Genomic DNA, 16,506 nt, shown 5'->3' with positions numbered 1-16,506 from the left:
CGAGCCATCAGCCCAGAGCCTGAAGCGGGGCTCGAACTCCCGGACCGTGAGATCGTGACCTGGCTGAAGTCGGACGCTTAACCGACTGCGCCACCCAGGCGCCCCTGGTTTCAGATTTTTAAATTTCATCTCTTTTTAATGTATTTAAGGAGGACTTGCAAAAGTATTTCTTTTCCCCCAAAATTAACAATGGAAAATTAATAAAATACATTTAATTGCTCTATTATCCCACACCAATTGTGAGAAATAGTTGCTTAGAATAAAGCTGATGAAAACAGACTTCCTTTGCCAGAGAAACACTCCACTTCAAATATTTCTTTCAAATAGAACCATCTTAAAATACCAAGTTGTGGGGTGCCTGGGTGGCTCAGTCGGTTAAGTTTCTGACACTTAATTTTGGCTCAGGTCATGATCTCCTGGTTCATGAGACTGAGGCCCTCATCAAGCGGCGCCCCCCCCCCACGAGCTGTTAGCACAGAGCCTGCTTGGGATTTTCTCTCTCCCTCTCTCTCTCTGCCCCTCCCCTGTTCGTGCTTTCTCTTTCTCTCTCTCTCAAAATAAACATAAAAAAAAAAATAGTTCAAAATACCAAGTTGCAGGTGGGATCTATAAAGCCCACCATCCCTGTTAAGAAATCTATTGCCATGTTTCAGTATTCTTTTTTTTTTAATTTTTTTTTTAACGTTTATTTATTTTTTTGGGACAGAGAGAGACAGAGCATGAACGGGGGAGGGGCAGAGAGAGAGGGAGACACAGAATCAGAAACAGGTTCCAGGCTCTGAGCCATCAGCCCAGAGCCGATGCAGGGCTCGAACTCACGGACCGCGAGATCGTGACCTGGCTGAAGTCGGACGCTTAACCGACTGCGCCACCCAGGCGCCCCGCCACGTTTCAGTATTCTACTGGAGGCAGGATAGAAGGATGAGGAAGTATTCCAAATTTCTAAACAAGAGCAAAGAACAGATATTTAGCCTCCGTGTTTTGTTTCACATCTGGCCAACATCAAAATGTCCTAAAACCCATGGTATTGATCCAAGCACCTTTCACATAATTTGTGTCAATGTCAAGGGTATGAGAATCGCTAGGTCATGGAGACACAATTTTTAAAAAATATTTACTTATTTTTGAGAGAGCAAAAGCAGGGGAGGGGTAGGGAGAGGGGGACAGAGGATTCGGAGCGGGCTCTGTGCTGACAGCCCGATGTGGGGCTAGAACTCACCAACTGCGAGATCATGACCTGAGCTGAAGTCAGATGCTCAACCGACTAAGACACATAGATGCCGTGAGACAGAATTTTTAGACATGGTTTTTCCACATCGGAGCTGAAATGCTATGATTTCGTGACAGAATTGCTTAATATCATTTCTGTTAACAGGAGAAACTGAGACTCTGGCGGGAAGCGGGCTTCCATCTATCTTCCTCCTTCTAACCTTCCTTCTGAACTTTTCCATCTGGAGTGCCTGTTCTTTACCTCCTGGTGCACATTCAGATAGGGATCGAGCAGTGGGTGGTGCCTCTTACTCCCACCCCTATAATTTCAATCCCATTCTTATTTCAAAGAAAATCCATCCAAATAAAAATAACCTTTAAAAAAAGTCATACAACAGGTCCCCCTTATCGTCAGGGGATATATTGCAAGATCCCTCCAGTGGATGCCTGAACCCCCGGACAGTACTGAACATATATACTGTATAAGCTAGGGTTTTTTTCCCCATACATACCTACCTATGATAAAGTGTAATCTATAAATCAGGCACAGCGAGAGATTCAAAACAGTAACTCGTGATAAAATAGAACAATTGTCACTATAATCTGTAACAAAAGTTATGTGAATGTGGTCTCTCAAAATATCTTATTGTCCTGTACTCACCCTTCTTGTGGTGACGGGAGGTGATAAAATGTCCACACAATGACATGAAGTGCTGTGAGTGACTTAGGCGCTGTGACCTCAGGTTAGGCTACGAATGACCCTCTGAGGATTCGTCACAAGGTGGATCATTTGCTTCCTGGTAGGGGTTGACCTCTGGTCCCCCAAAGCGCAGATAAGGGGTAGGGCGGGGTGGGGGGTGAGAGGATGGGACTACTGTAGTCAAATTTGCATAAAGCATGGCTCTTTTTTATCCACCTGCAGCCACACGAAGCGAAAACCTTGTGCTCGCTGGGCACACGTAGCTCCCTTCCTTCTGCTGGGGAAATTCCAGAGCCTTCTTTAAGAAGGGACGGCTCTGGAATGAAGGGATGGGTGGGCAAACAAACGAGGAACGAGGGAGGTTTCCATAGTATCCTTACCAGCCTCCCTTGAACCTCATTTCAGGTGACAAGGAGGAAGACAGTTTCCTGCTCTGTGCCCATTCCTGGAGACAAGTCATTTCTTATAGGTGATTTTGTAAAGGTTTGAAGAGCTTCAGTGACTTTTTTTTTTTTTTTTTTTTTTTTTAGGGGTAGCCTTAACTGATTGCTTTCTCTGCGCTTTAGAAAACAGACCTGTCAGTCTTGCGGCCTTTTTTAAGCTTGGAAACCTTTAGTTTGTCAGTAGAAATTTCAGAGAAGTCTTCAAGAGGAGCCAGGAGGTTTTAGACACCGTGGCGCACTCAGTGGTTCGTAAGAAGCCCCGATTCATTTAAATAACGTGAAACAATAACTTACGAGAAGCCTCATTGTAATCATGCTAATGTATTTTTAATGTGACCCTTAGTTGTAAACTGAAACTCAGCTCCCACATCAGTGCTTTATTCCCAAAGCTTCCTCACGAAACTCCTCTGTTAAATTTTAACACAGCACTCTGTTCTCCAGCTACCCTGCCCCGCGCTGCTCAGGGATATTAATGTCACATGGAAAGCCTTGCCTCGTTATTGCCGGAGGGCTCTGAATCACAGCCTGCACAGATGAGGAAGCATCAATGTAACAACTTAATTCATCTTAGAACATCGCCTCTTGTTTGAAGGCCATGCGGGTCCTTCAGCGTTTGCTTGAGTAATAGATTGTCCTTACTAACTGGATTTTTTATTGTTTTTAGGAAGACACAAGTATATAGCAACTCATGTAAAAACATGTCAGCCTTCTTAGTATTTATTTCTCTTTCTTTCAACTCCCATTAAGCAAATCTGTTGAGCTGCTTGATAAAGATCGGGGTAGATTTTGGAGGATACGTGGCCCCCTGAGGATTGTCAGCAATCTGCCTCACTGGGCTTCTGTGAGGAGTAAATGAGTTAATGCATCGGGTGCCTCGTAGATAATGGACACACGTAGTGGTCCCTCAATGACTGTCAGCACCATCCTTTGGGGGTGCCAGATTTAGCAGAATAAATTAAAAAAAAATAGAGCGTGCCCCATTAACTTTGCATTTCAGAGGAGCAGTGAAATTTTTTTTAGTGTGTGTCCTGAATATTGCACGGGGCATACCGACACTAAAACGTTATGCAGGACTCGTCTGAAGATTTCAAGTTAACTGGGCATCCTGTATTTGATCTGGCAACTCGAACCCCTCTCCACCCCGCTTCCCTGTTTCCAGTCTCCAATTTTGCTCTGTTTTTCTCCCTAACAAACCTGGTCAAGGCAGTTGTGTAGGAATAATGAGGGCGATTTTCTTTTTTTCATAACGAAGGCCACACTGCCCCCCGATGTAGGCAGGAATTAGTTTTGTTTTTAATGTTTATTTATTTTGGGGCGCCTGGGTGGCGCAGTCGGTTAAGCGTCCGACTTCAGCCAGGTCACGATCTCGCGGTCCGTAAGTTCGAGCCCCGCGTCGGGCTCTGGGCTGACGGCTCAGAGCCTGGAGCCTGTTTCCGATTCTGTGTCTCCCTCTCTCTCTGACCCTCCCCCATTCATGCTCTGTCTCTCTCTGCCCAAAAATAAATAAACGTTGAAAAAAAAATTTAATGTTTATTTATTTTGAGAGAGAGAGGGAACGAGCGGGTGGGGGAGGGGCAGAGAGAGAGGGAGAGAGAGAATCGCAGGCAGGCTCCGCACTGTCAGTGCAGAGTCCGACATGGGGCTCCATCCCAAGAACTGTGAGATCCCGACATGAGCCAAAATCAAGACTCAGATGCATAACCGACTGAACCAGCCAAGTGCCCCAGGGATTAGATTTTTTTAAAAAGGCCCTGCAAATACAAATCCTTGCCACAAGTACATAGTTTAGTGCCTGGCACATAATAGTGCTCAAGAATAATGACCAACTGGGGCACCTGGGTGACTCAGCCGGTCAAGCATCCAACTTTGGCTTTCGTCACGATCTCACAGCTTGGGAGTTCAAGCCCCGCATCAGACTCTGTGCTGACAGCTCAGAGCCTGGATCCTGCTTCGGATTCTCTGTTTCCTTCTCTCTGCCCACTTATGCTCGCTCTCTTGCTCTCTCTCTCAGAAATAATGAATACACTTAAAAAAAAAAAAAGAAGAATACCGATCAATTAAGTGAATGAATGAAAAAGTGTGGACAAACGGGCCTAATCTCTACACATGGAGAAATGGACAGCTGGATTTCAGCTAACATGATCAGTTGCTGTCAGAAGAGATCAGAAGGGTTACAGAGAAGGAGGACACGATAAAGGGGAGTTACAGTAGGCTGAATACTGGTCCTCCAAAGAAGTCCACATCTGAATCCCCAGAACCTGCGAATACGTTATTTTACATGGCAAAAGGGACTTTGTAGATGACCCTTGAGGAACGGATCTTGATATATGGGGATTATTCTGGATTATCCAGATGGGCTGACTGTAATCATAAGGGTCCTTCTAAGAGGAAGGCAGGTGGGTCAGAGTCAGAAAAGATTATGTGACAACAGAACGAGGGGGTGGGGTGGGCTGGGGAAGAAAGCCTAGATGCTGACTTATGCAAATAGAAAGGGTCAAAGAACACAGAAATTGGTAGATTCCCAAGAATTGAAGAGAATGGGTGTGTTAGTCAGCTAGAGTTGCCAGACCAATATACCACAGATGAAGTGGGTTAAAAAATAACTGTATTTTTCTCATAGTTCAGGAGACTAAAGTCTGAGGCCAAGGTATTAGCCGGGCTGGTTTCTCTGGAGGCCTCTCTCCTTGGCTTGCAGATAGCCTCCTTCTCACTGTGTCCCCACACAGCGTTTCCTCTGTGTGTGCATTACCCTGGTGCCCATTTGTGTGTCCAGATTTTCTCTTCTTATCAGGACACTAGGCAGATTGGACTAGGGTCCCATCTAAAGACCCTATATCCCAAACAGCCCCATTCTGAGATATTGGGGCTTAGGGCTCCAACATATGAATTTTGGGAGGGGCACAATTCATCCCCTAACAACAGGATTGACACGTGGAGGAAGTCTGCAAAATAACAGGTTAGTGCCCCCGAGTGGAGACTAAGGTGATAGATACGTAACGATTCAGTGCCACGCAAAGTGATCGGGGGTTGGATGCGAGACTGGAAAAAGGACTTCAGGGGGACAACTGGCAATAATTTGAATAAGGTCTGTAGATGAGGTAATAGTATGACATCAGCGACTGCTCTATTCCTTTGATCATTGTACTATGGTTATGCAAGACGTCAGTATTTGGGGAAGCTTGGGTGATGCCTATATGGGAACTCTTGTACAATTTTTGCAATTTTTTTGAAGTCTGGAATCCTTTCAAAATGAAAAGCCAAGAGTTAAAAAAAAAACCCTAAAATGAAATAAAATAGGGTAAACAAATAGAAGGGAGGGGTGGTGCCTGGGTGGCTCAGTCAGTTAAGCATCTGACTCTTGATTTTGGCTCAGGTCATGATCTCATGGTGGTGAGATTTAACTCCTTGAGGGTCTCTGTGCTGACAGTGTGGAGCCTGCTTGGGATTCTCTCTCTCTCCCTCTCTCTCTGCCCCTCCCCTGCTGGCGTGCTGGATGGCTCTCTCTCTCTCAAAATAAATAAAAATTAAAAAAGAGAAGAAGAAGGAGAGAGAATGAGAATGGGTTTGAATGTGACAGAGAAGGAAGAAAAAAGGGAGGAAAAAAAGCAGACAACTGAGTTCCATTAGATCAGAGATGACATCTGTTGCTGGGGTCCCCCCTGAGCCGTGCTTCAGGGACTCTGCCTGGGAGCTCCGCACGTTTTCCGAGGCAATATTCAGGGGAGTCCACACACTGAAGTGAAGGCAATAGGTCCCCCAGCCTCACTTCCCCATCCACGAAAGGCCTCACATTTTAACTTGTGGCTTTGCCTCTAAGCGACACAAGTGTATTGTGTGCGTTGGAAGGGTGAGTTCCGTGCCTGTAAACATTTAACATACACCATCCTCTTGGTAACTGAATTTTGGTATCCCTTCCCCCCGCCCCCATTTTTTTGAGCTGCAATTCACATACCATAGAATTCACCGTTTGAAATAGCATGCAATGGTTTTCCGTACAACCATCACCCCTAACAGAGAACGCTTTCGTCGCCCCCCAAAGAACCGCACACCCAGTCGCTTCGCGTTCTCTCCATCGCCCAGCCTCTGGCAACGGCTAGTCTACTTTCCGTCGCTGCGCGTTAGCCCATTCTGGACGTTTCATGGACATGGACCACGCGTTTTGTGGACCGGCCACGTTTCAAAGGCTCAGCCCCGCAACGGTTAGTGGCCACGGGATTGGACGGCGCGGATTGGGTGTGCGCGGGCCGCCCAATGACTCGGGAGCATCTGGGAAGACAGGTGCAGGTGGCGGAGGCGGCGCCGAGGGCAGGGCCGGCGGGCGGGCGTGGCCCAGGGGGCCTGCGCGGCGGTCGCTGGCGGTCGCCCCCAGCGCGGGCATGGCGGGTGGGTGGCGGGCGCTGCTGCGCGCTGCCCGGCGCTACCCGTGGCCCACGAACGTGCTGCTCTACGCGGCGCTCTTCTCCGCCGGCGACGCGCTGCAGCAGCGGCTACGGGGCGGTCCGGCCGATTGGCAGCAGACGCGGCGCGTGGCCACCGTGGCCGTGACCTTCCACGCCAACTTCAACTACGTATGGCTGCGCGTGCTGGAGCGCGCGCTGCCCGGCCGTGCTCCGCGCGCCGTGCTGGCCAAGGTGCTGTGCGATCAGGCGATCGGCGGGCCCGTGGCCGTCTCGGCCTTCTATGCCGGTGAGCGGCCGGGGCGGGGACCGGGTCCAGGGCGAGATCCGACGAGGGGGCCTGGAGCCAAGGTTGGGGGACTGGAGGCCGGGGCTGGGGGCTCCTGGGGGCTGGGATGGAGCCAGGGGCTCTGGGGCCGGACCCGGGCTGCAAGCCAAGGGGTGGGGGTGAGGGCAGGATTTCAGACGGCTGAGAGCCGGAAGAGACTCCGGAAGAGCCGGAGGTCGAGGTGCAAGAGTTGACAAGTCTGGGGACAGGAGATTAAGGGGAGAAGTTCAGAGGTGGTGGTTGGAGAAGCGGAGAACTAGGAGGCCAGGGTCCAGGATCGGAGATGGGACGCTGGGGTTGTGCATAGTTGAGTGGCTGGAGGTTTCAGGGAGCCTGGGAAGTCGGCTAGACCTGGAGGGAGGCAGGACTGGGGGGCCGCCTTTTCCCCTTGGAAAAGGTCCGAATAAACGTCGAGGAGATCATAGCTCCTGTCCATGGCGGCTGCAACCCTAGTGACCTAGTTATGGGACAGGGCAGTCCTGCTCCTGGGAAAATCCACGCTCGGGGCTACGGGCCCCCTTTCTACTGGCAGACACATCAATGAAATGGGAGGGGATTGGGGACCATGGGCGCAGAGCAGGTGGAACAGAGTCCCCCAGAAAATTCATGCTCAAGGCCTCAGTCCTGCTTTGGTAACAAGAATTTCCTTTGGGGGTGCATTCCCTGTATAAAAAAGCCACAGAAAATGTGAGGGGACCTCGGATCTTGCCATAGAGAACTCTACGCCTAGGAAAAGACCTACGAGGCCCTTCCTCAGAAAATCACCCTGGGTCCTAAAGGCCTGACTTTGGGAATCTTCCACAGGACCTTAAATGCCAAAACCAATGCCAGGGGCTCTGTAGCCTCTGTCCTCCTAGCAGTTTCTATAGTGGGTGAGGGCGAGGGCAGGGGAGTGGCACCAATTCTGTAAGAAAATCCAAGGGTCCTGGGCCTGGCCTTTGCATTGGGGATAACAGATTCCCCCAAGAAGGTCGTCTTTTCAGTGGCTGTTGGTGCCTTCTAAACTGGGTTGTGGGGCTCCAATCATCTCCTTGAAGAAACCACAATGCCTTATGGGTCTTATTTTGGGGAGCCAGATTCCGTTCCTTTTCTCACAGACCCCACAGGAAGCATGAAGGGCCTCGTTGCCTGCTGTGGGCTCAGCTACCCCATGGCTGATGGGGTCAGTGGGGTCAGGGAAATAGAGGACCCAAGGCTGGGGCTGCTGGGTGCCTGGTACCAAGGTGTGACTTCCATGCCACATTGGCAAGGAAGTTCCTCGTGGCCATTACTGCAGTGGTCTTGAACGCTGGTGAGGATTTGGGACCTAGGGGCTGGGCCTCTGGGAACCGGATTCCCATTTGATCTTCAAACAACCAAGGGAGGCAGATCCACTTTATTATTGCTGTGTTACAGAGTAGAAAACTGAGATTCGAAGGGGGTTAAGTGATTTGCCGAAAGACAACATAATCCACACAATCCATTCCATACCATGTTCTTTTTAAAAAAAAAAATTTTTTTTAACATTTATTTATTTTTGAGAGATAGAGACAGACAGAGCACGAGCTAGGGAGGGGCAGAGAGAGGGAGACACAGATTCCAAAGTAGGCTCCAGGCTCAGAGCTGTCAGCACAGAGCCTGAAACAGGGCCCAAACCCACGAGCTGTGAAATCATGACCTGAGCCAAAGTCGGACGCTTAACCGACTAAGCCACCCAGGCAGCCCCATACCGTGTTCTTAATCTTGGGTGTTGTCACTGTGTGTGAAAGCAGAAAGAAGCCTCGGTAACCAGGCTCCAGGAGGCCTGCGGTTCAAGTCTGAGGCCCTTGGCTCTTGACATGGATCCCTACCCAGATGGCTGCTTTGTTTTGCTTTTTAGATGTCTGGCCTGATTTCCCTCTCCTCGTGTGAAAATGAAGGTGGGAGGAGTGGGTTGGATGTTTGTTCCAGGCATTTCCAACTGGGAAATTGCCTGTATCAGATGATCCTTTGTGCTGGGGCCACCTGGGGGAGCTTGGATTATGATGGAGAGGTCCAGCTGGGAATCTGCACCCGGGTTGGACGTGGTATAACATTAACCTCCCCAAGCTCATTTTTCTGCTTCTGTAACTACCGACATCCGCAGATTGTTGGAGAGGGGAGTCAAATGGAATAAGGCACATAAAGTGCTTAACGCTTAATTAGTGCTGGGTAAGTGGAACCCGACCTTGCCAATACTTCCATGCAAGGGTATTCTCCTAAATTCTGTTCTAAAAATCCCTTGCAATAGGCTGAAAAAAACACCCCTCACTTCCCCTTCCTCCTAATCAGATTTGAAGGAGAATTTTTAAACCACTTTTATTTTTACTCCTTCCTAAAATAGGAGGATTTTGTCTTTGCTCCCTGAATTTCTTTTCAGGGTTGTTGAACATGCAAAGTTTTCAGAATGTTTTTAGGAAGGCTCAAGCGATGTTCTTGCTTTCAGATTCTGATTGGAATAATGATACTGGAATAATTCTGATTAGAATATGGAGGGGGAACTTTGTAGTTGCCAGAGCACCCAGGGTCCGTCAGCCACTTTTTTTTTTTAAAGAAGGAAATTAAATATTTGTTCATTCATTTATTATTTTTTAAAGTTTTTATTTTGAGAGAGAGAGAGAGAGAGAGAGGGAGAGAGAGCTCACGTGTGTGCGCCTGTGAGCAGGAGAGGGACAGAGAGAGAGAGGGAAAGAGAGAATCCCAAGCAGGCTCCCCGCTGTCAGCCTGGAGCCCAACGCGGTGCTTGATCTCACGCATCAGGAGATCATGACCTGAGCCAAAATCAAGAATTGGACGCTTAACCGACTGAGCCACCCAGGCACCTCTATATTTCTAAAATTTTAAACATCTTACAAAAAGTTTGGAAGGCAGAGAAGTCACCAGTCATCCTGCTATCTGAATGCTGTGAATTCTCTTAAAATTAAAAAAAAATGTGTATTTTTTCTATCACTTTTATACTCTGCTATTTCTACTTCATATTTATCACTCCTTTAAGATTTATCCAGTTTTTGTTTATTTATTTAAGGATTTTTCAAATTTTATTTTTTGTTTTTAAAAACTGTTTATTTTGAGACAGAAAGATGGAGAAGATGCGCAGGGGAGGGGCAGAGAGAGAGGGAGAGAAAATCCTAAGTAGGTCCTTGCTGTCAGCCTGGAACCCGACTTGGGGCTCCATCCTACGAACCGTGAAATCATGACCTGAGCCAAAATCAAGAGTTGGATGCCCAACCAACTGAGCCACCCAGGTGCCCAAAGATTTATCTGGTTTTAGAATGGAGGTTATGTCGTTTTCACTGTTGGTTCAGAAGGGACATGATGAATGAGAATATACCACTGGCTACTTTGCATTTTGAAATAGGGAATTTTAACTGTTAGGCAGTATTCTTCCCACTGAATCTTTCCAAAATTCTTTTGGTGTGTGTTTTTACAAATAGGCATGAGTATTCTCCAGGAAAAGGATGACATATTTTTGGACCTGAAACAGAAATTCTGGAATACGTACAAGGTAAGAACAGACTTTCGAAAAGGTAACCCAGATCTTTTCGTATATTTGTAAAATTAAGTACATTTTAAGGAAACTCTTCTTAAGTTAGGGCTCCAGTTGGTTGGCACCAGGGGACGGTATATTGATGGAGAGATCTTAAGATTGTTTTGCTAGTGAATGAGTAAGACGCTTTAAGGGTGTGTCTATATTGGGAGTGTCTATACATGCGTGTCTGAATTTTAGTCAATGTTCATGATGAGTCCTGTTTTGAAAATTTACTCTTATCATGGTTATAGTTTATTTAGTGAAGTTTGGACCCAAAGAGGTTGGTGCACAAGAGGAATAGTAACACATGAGTGATTAATGGAATCATGCCCATTCAGAGCCAATGTCCCCAGGTGTACATTCTGCTGCGTCTCTGTGAAGGATGTTCCCCAAGATCACTTCTAGACTCAAAGCAAGTCACGTGTCGCACCGTTTGCTCAATACAAATATACACAACCCAGTCCAACAAGTATTTATTAACTTATTCCCTGAAGATTTATTGAGCAGCACCCTGAAGTCCTGGCAAAATCAGGGGTGCTTTCTGTCCCTGGCCTAGAGCATGTTTTATTCTATTAATCCCAATTAAGTGAGTTTTCAGGAGGGCCGAATATGCACAGACTGGGCCTTGGGCTTCATGTGTGTTTAACTCCCTATCAGAGGCGGTGCCAAGCCACACCGGGCTATTGCCTGTACTGCTTCTGGCATCTTCTATGGAGTAATACTGAGCCCCAGAATGAGCATTGCCTGCTTGATGGTTGGAGGCAGATGGTAGGGAGGGTGGAAGCTGCATGCTCCCCTCCCCACCCCCCCTGCCGTTATGCTCAGGGACAGTTTCTTCTCCTTTTTTTTTTTTTTTTAATGTTTATTTATTTTTGAGACAGAGAGAGACAGAGCGTGAACAGGGGAGGGTCAGAGAGAGAGGGAGACACAGAATCTGAAGCAGGCTCCAGGTTCTGAGCCGTCAGCACAGAGCCCGAAGAGGGGCTCGAACTCACGGACCGTGAGATCATGACCTGAGCTGAAGTCGGACACTCAACCGACTGAGCCACCCAGGTGCCCCAGTTTCTTCTCCTTTAATGGGAAAGAGTATTCAGAGCGCTTGTTATTTCCCTTGGGGCAGAAATCAGGAGCCCATCGTGACTCACAAATCCAAATGTGATTTCCTTCTGCTTTATTTTGGAAAAAGAAACAAGTTTGCCCATTATGTCAGAGATCCTACGGAGGCATCTACCGTGACGTTTAAAAAAAAGAGCAAGCCAGCAGAATTGGGAAAGAAAGGGGCTTTAAGCAGGGACTTGCAGGTCTTTCAGATTCTCCTCCCTTAACTAAGACACACAGGCCACCTTTACTGGGTGTTGGATATCCTGCCAAGGATCCTATACGTCAGGAATAGTGGCAGGAGAAACCAGCTAGAGGGTCAGTGTAACCGAGGTCACATTAGAAACAGAGAATGGCGGAGGAGTGCCTGGGTGTCTCAGTCGGTTAAGCGTTGGGCTCTTGATCTCGGCTCAGGTCATGATCTCACGGTTCATGAGATCGAGCCCCAAGTTGTCAGTGCGAAGCCTGCTTGGGATTTTCTCTCTCCCTCTCTCTCTGCCCTTCCCCCACTCATGCTCGCAAAATACATAAATAAAACTTAAAAAAAATAGGACTGATTGGAGAGCTATTTAGGAGGTGGAATTTGTCGCTCTGGGTGAATGATTGGTGGTCGGGGTAATGGGGCAAGGACGCATCTAGGATGGCCTTGACTGGTAGCTCATCACTTGGGATAGTGCATAGAGGACAGCGAGCCGATTGGGGAAAAAAGATAGATGAGTTCAGTTTGAGAAATATTGAATTCTAGATGCCATCAGAATATCCAAAGGGAGACTTCCAGATGTACAGAGGAGAGCCCAGAGAGAAGGACATTAGATATGGGAGAAACTGGTTAAAACCGGGCTTTTGAGCCAAACTTGATCAATGAAACCAAGAGCACAAACACTAGGAGTTGGAAGACAAGAAGCGTCCAAAAAGAATCTGTCACAAAGGCTTTCTTGTAGCCCAAGGGACATGTGAGTGAAAGCAGAATTGCTTTTTGGTTGCTGAGGAATCAACCCCATGCCCAATCCCAAGTTCTTTGGATGAAGGTGGAAAGAACATGTCTCATTTATTTGTTGTTTACATGTAGGTAGTACTTGAGTTTTTACTTTGTTTTGTACAGATAGCTTGCAATTTATGTCTCCTTTCACTACCTGCAATATGGTGGCTCAGGTATAGTCCCTCTTAGAAATATATCTAGTATTACATTCTTCTCTTTTATAGGTTTTTATTTTTTAAAATTTTTTATGTTTGTTTTTGAGAGCCAGCAGGGCAGGGGCAGAAAGAGGGAGACACAGAATCGGAAGCAGGCTCCAGGCCCTGAGCTGTCAGCACGGAGACAGATGAGGGGCTCCAACTCATGAACCGTGAGATCATTAACCTGAGCCGAAGTCAGATGCTTAACTGACTGAGCCACCCAGATGCCCCATCTTTTATAGGTTTTTAAAACTTTAACTTGGAAATGATTTCAAGCTGACAGCAAAATAACAGAATAGTTCAAAGAATACCCTTTACCCATATTCGCCTATAGTTAACATTTTGCCTATTTGTTTTATTATTTCCTGGCTCTATCCATCTATCCATCGATCTTTCTATCTGTTTCTCTGGATCATTTGAGGGTAAATTACACACAGAATTACCCTGTACCCCTAGATACTTAAGTATCTATTTTCTAAGAATAAATATGTTCTTTTATATAACCACAGCAGAGTTAGCAACTTCGATACATTTAACAACGGTAATAATCCTTTTATCTCACCTACCAACTTTATACCATGTTTGTAAATTCACTATCTAATGGTCTTTACAGGATTTCTTTTCCTTTCAAAAGGTAGAGGATGCAGTCTAGGGTCAGGTAGTGCCTTTAGTTGTCCCGTCTCTTTAGTCTCCATTAATTGGGAAAATTTCCTTAGCCTTCTTTTGTCTATTACAACACTGATATATTTTTCTTAATTTTTTTATTTTTATTTTTGATAGAGAGAGAGAGAGAGAGAGAAGCAGACTGCTAGTGGGGGAGGAGCAGAGAAGGAGAGAGAGAGAGACGGAGACACAGCTGTCAGCACAGAGCTCCGTGGGCGGGGGCTTGAACTCACAAGCCATGAGATTGTGACCTGGGCCAAAGTCGGACACTTAACTGACTGAACCACCCAGGTGCCCCTCAACACTTTAGTTTTTGAAGAATACAGTTTTGCTTCTCCCCTTAAAAAACAGCAACAAAAAAAAACCCACAACAAACCCCCCAAAACAAAATACTCCCTTTTTGGCGGTATTTTGTAATATACGAGAATGTCAGCTAAACTTATTCTATAGCAAGAAATAGTAGAATATATTATTTGCCTTCAATCTTTTTACATAAAAAATCAAACGTTTTAGATAAAATTAGAGTCCCCTCTGGCTCTCATTGTGTGACATAGACTATGTTATTAACAAATCATTCCATGAAGAATGAAAAATTTAAAACTTTACTGATGATCCTTTTATAAATATATTCCTGGGGCATCTGGGTGGCTCAGTCAGCTCAGCGTCCAACGCTTGATTTTGGCTCAGGTCATGATTTCAGGGTGGTGGGTTGGAGACCCACATCAGCTCCGCTCTGGGCATTGAGCCTGTGTATGACTCTCTCTCCCTCTCTCTGTCCCTCTCCCCCACTAGTGCTCTCTATCTCTTTTAACACACACACACACACACACACACACACACACACACACACAATGTGAGAAATGGTACTGATTCTGAGAGTCTTCTCATTCTGGGTCTGTGGATATGACTAATATAAATATCTCGTACCTGAAATCTCTTTGCACAGCTCTTACCCTCTTCTGCTTGAGAGACTTTAAGTAGTCTGATTTAATCGGCTTAGTCTGAAACATAATACCACCTCCACATTTTATCTGCCTGGTATTTCTTAATCTTTCATGGCATGAGCTGTGGGATTGTGTGTGTGTGTGTGTGTGTGTGTGTGTGTGATTAAAACACATTCTAATAAAGTTTTTCTTTATTCCAGAGTGGTCTGATGTACTGGCCCTTTGTGCAGGTGAGTGTCGAACGACTCAGAATGCTAATTCATGGCTGTGGTTTGTCTGGAGCCTAGCATACTCTTTCTTTCTGTTACAGCTGACCAACTTCAGCTTGGTTCCCACGCACTGGAGGACAGCTTACACTGGACTTTGTGGTTTTCTGTGGGCTACCTTCCTCTGCTTTTCACAACAGAGCGGTGATGGCACGTTCAAGTCTGCTTTCACCTTCCTTCATGTGAAAGAGGCCGGTGCCGTTGAAAGGCCTCCCGAGAAATGAGAAGCCAAGGACTCCCTGACAATGACGGATTTATTTTATTTTATTTTTTAATGCAGTGGATTGCTTGCAGATAAGAGTCTACTCATCAGTTTTGTGCTCCATTTTGGAGAATTACTATTGCATAGACCCACTGATTAAGTATCAATGAATACTTTAAATTTTATTCAAACCTTTTTTCCCCATGCTAGTCTGAAAGTATCACTTCTCTACTGTGTTCACGTCTCTAATACTTTGGTGACCACTGTGCCATCATGGCATTTTGCAATTATTACTATTTCTAGTCTAATATTTTAATGCCAGTTGATTTAAAGAACCCATTTTGCTTCTAAAATCTCAGGTTGTCTCCTAAACACTTTGGATCTGTTGAACTTTTATACCAAAAATATTCCTTATATAAGTAAATTGGTGTTTACATAGAGCTCAATCAAGGAGAAGATTGAATAACTGGATTTTTTTTTTTCTGGAAATACTTTATAGAATAATTTCTTGTTCTCCTGATGCTAAGTTCTGTAAGAACATTTTATGCCATCAAAAAAAATAATAATAATAGTATGTGATTGGTGTGTCCTGTATAGAAATGTATTTCATGGATGTCTTCTACTATTGTAATTTTGAAAAATTTTTTTTAACGTTTGTTTATTTTTGAGAGAGAGCATGAGCAGGGGAGGGGCAGAGAGAGAGGGAGACACAGAATCTGAAGCAGGCTCCAGGCTCCGAGCTCTCAGCACAGGGCCTGATGCAGGGCCCAAACCCACGAACCGTGAGATCGTGACCTAAGCTGAGGTGGGAAACTTACCCGACTGACCCACCGAGGCGCCCCATACAACTATTGTAATTTTGAAGTTAAGTACTTTTTAGTTCATGTGTTCTAGTTTTGAGCAAATTCAGTTGACCGAAGTATCCCATATCTGCATTCTAGACTTAGGAAATATACACAACATCTGGCTTCTTAAAGAAATATATTGAGGGGCGCCTTGGTGGCTCAATTGGTTAAGTGATGACTTCGGCTCAGGTCATGGTCTCATGGTTTATGGGTTCAGGCCCCACGTCAGGGTCTGTGCTGACAGCTCAGAGCCTGGAGCCTGCTTTGGATTCTGTGTCTCCCTCTGTCTTTGCCTCTCCCCCTCATGCTCTGTCTCTCTCAAAAATAAAACAAACATTTTTAAAAAATTTAAAAAAATATATTGAGTGAAGTTTCTTTTCTAAGAAAATGAACAAATTTTCTTCCTCTGGAAGGAAAACTCTATTTCATAGGTTTCCAAGGAAAACAGTTACCCCAAATTTCACACCGATGTTATATTTTTAAAAATCAGTGTTTTCAAATAAATCTTTATGGGCAGTCTTTGAGGCAGGTGTGAGAAACCTGATCCAGACTTTCTGATTTACTGTTTGTCTAACCTCAAAACCAGTGGGTCTAAAAATGCTGTGGATATCTCAGGAAGGTTCAGCAAACTTCACCTAAAAATTGCACCCCAAAGTTGTTTTTCACGAGTTTTTCATGAGCATTTCACAAGTTTTAACATGGGAAGAGC

General features: G+C 45.8%; 1 protein-coding gene and 1 long non-coding RNA gene across 4 annotated transcripts in view; one reads left to right on the top strand and one right to left on the bottom strand.

Annotated features, from left to right (window-relative positions):
• The window catches only part of LOC121019484 (uncharacterized), a 27,380-nt gene extending 10,874 nt beyond the window's left edge, over nucleotides 1–16,506 (bottom strand). Inside the window, exons 1-2 of the long non-coding RNA XR_005785614.1 lie at nucleotides 16,496–16,506; nucleotides 12,010–12,012 (exon numbers count right to left, since the gene is read on the bottom strand). This is a non-coding gene — a long non-coding RNA (uncharacterized LOC121019484). The remainder of the gene's footprint in view (nucleotides 1–12,009; nucleotides 12,013–16,495) is intronic.
• Nucleotides 6,320–15,403, top strand: MPV17L (MPV17 mitochondrial inner membrane protein like). Of its 3 annotated transcripts, none has more exons than XM_040458977.1 (4): nucleotides 6,320–6,551; nucleotides 10,509–10,579; nucleotides 14,685–14,714; nucleotides 14,795–15,403. In XM_040458977.1, exons 1-4 carry the CDS (start codon nucleotides 6,335–6,337, stop codon nucleotides 14,972–14,974), a joined length of 498 nt encoding a protein of 165 aa, XP_040314911.1. In that variant the 5' UTR covers nucleotides 6,320–6,334; the 3' UTR covers nucleotides 14,975–15,403. The 3 variants fall into 3 exon arrangements, with proteins under 3 accessions (XP_040314911.1, XP_040314912.1, XP_040314910.1); XM_040458976.1 differs by lacking the exon at nucleotides 6,320–6,551 and adding an exon at nucleotides 6,698–7,038; XM_040458978.1 differs by lacking the exons at nucleotides 6,320–6,551; nucleotides 10,509–10,579 and adding an exon at nucleotides 6,690–7,038.

Source organism: Herpailurus yagouaroundi, unplaced genomic scaffold (assembly GCF_014898765.1).
Source record: "Herpailurus yagouaroundi ecotype Mexico unplaced genomic scaffold, PumYag 222, whole genome shotgun sequence".
Lineage (NCBI taxonomy): Eukaryota > Metazoa > Chordata > Mammalia > Carnivora > Felidae > Herpailurus > Herpailurus yagouaroundi.
Note: the sequence above shows the minus strand (reverse complement) of the source record. Positions and strands in the feature narration are given on the sequence as shown.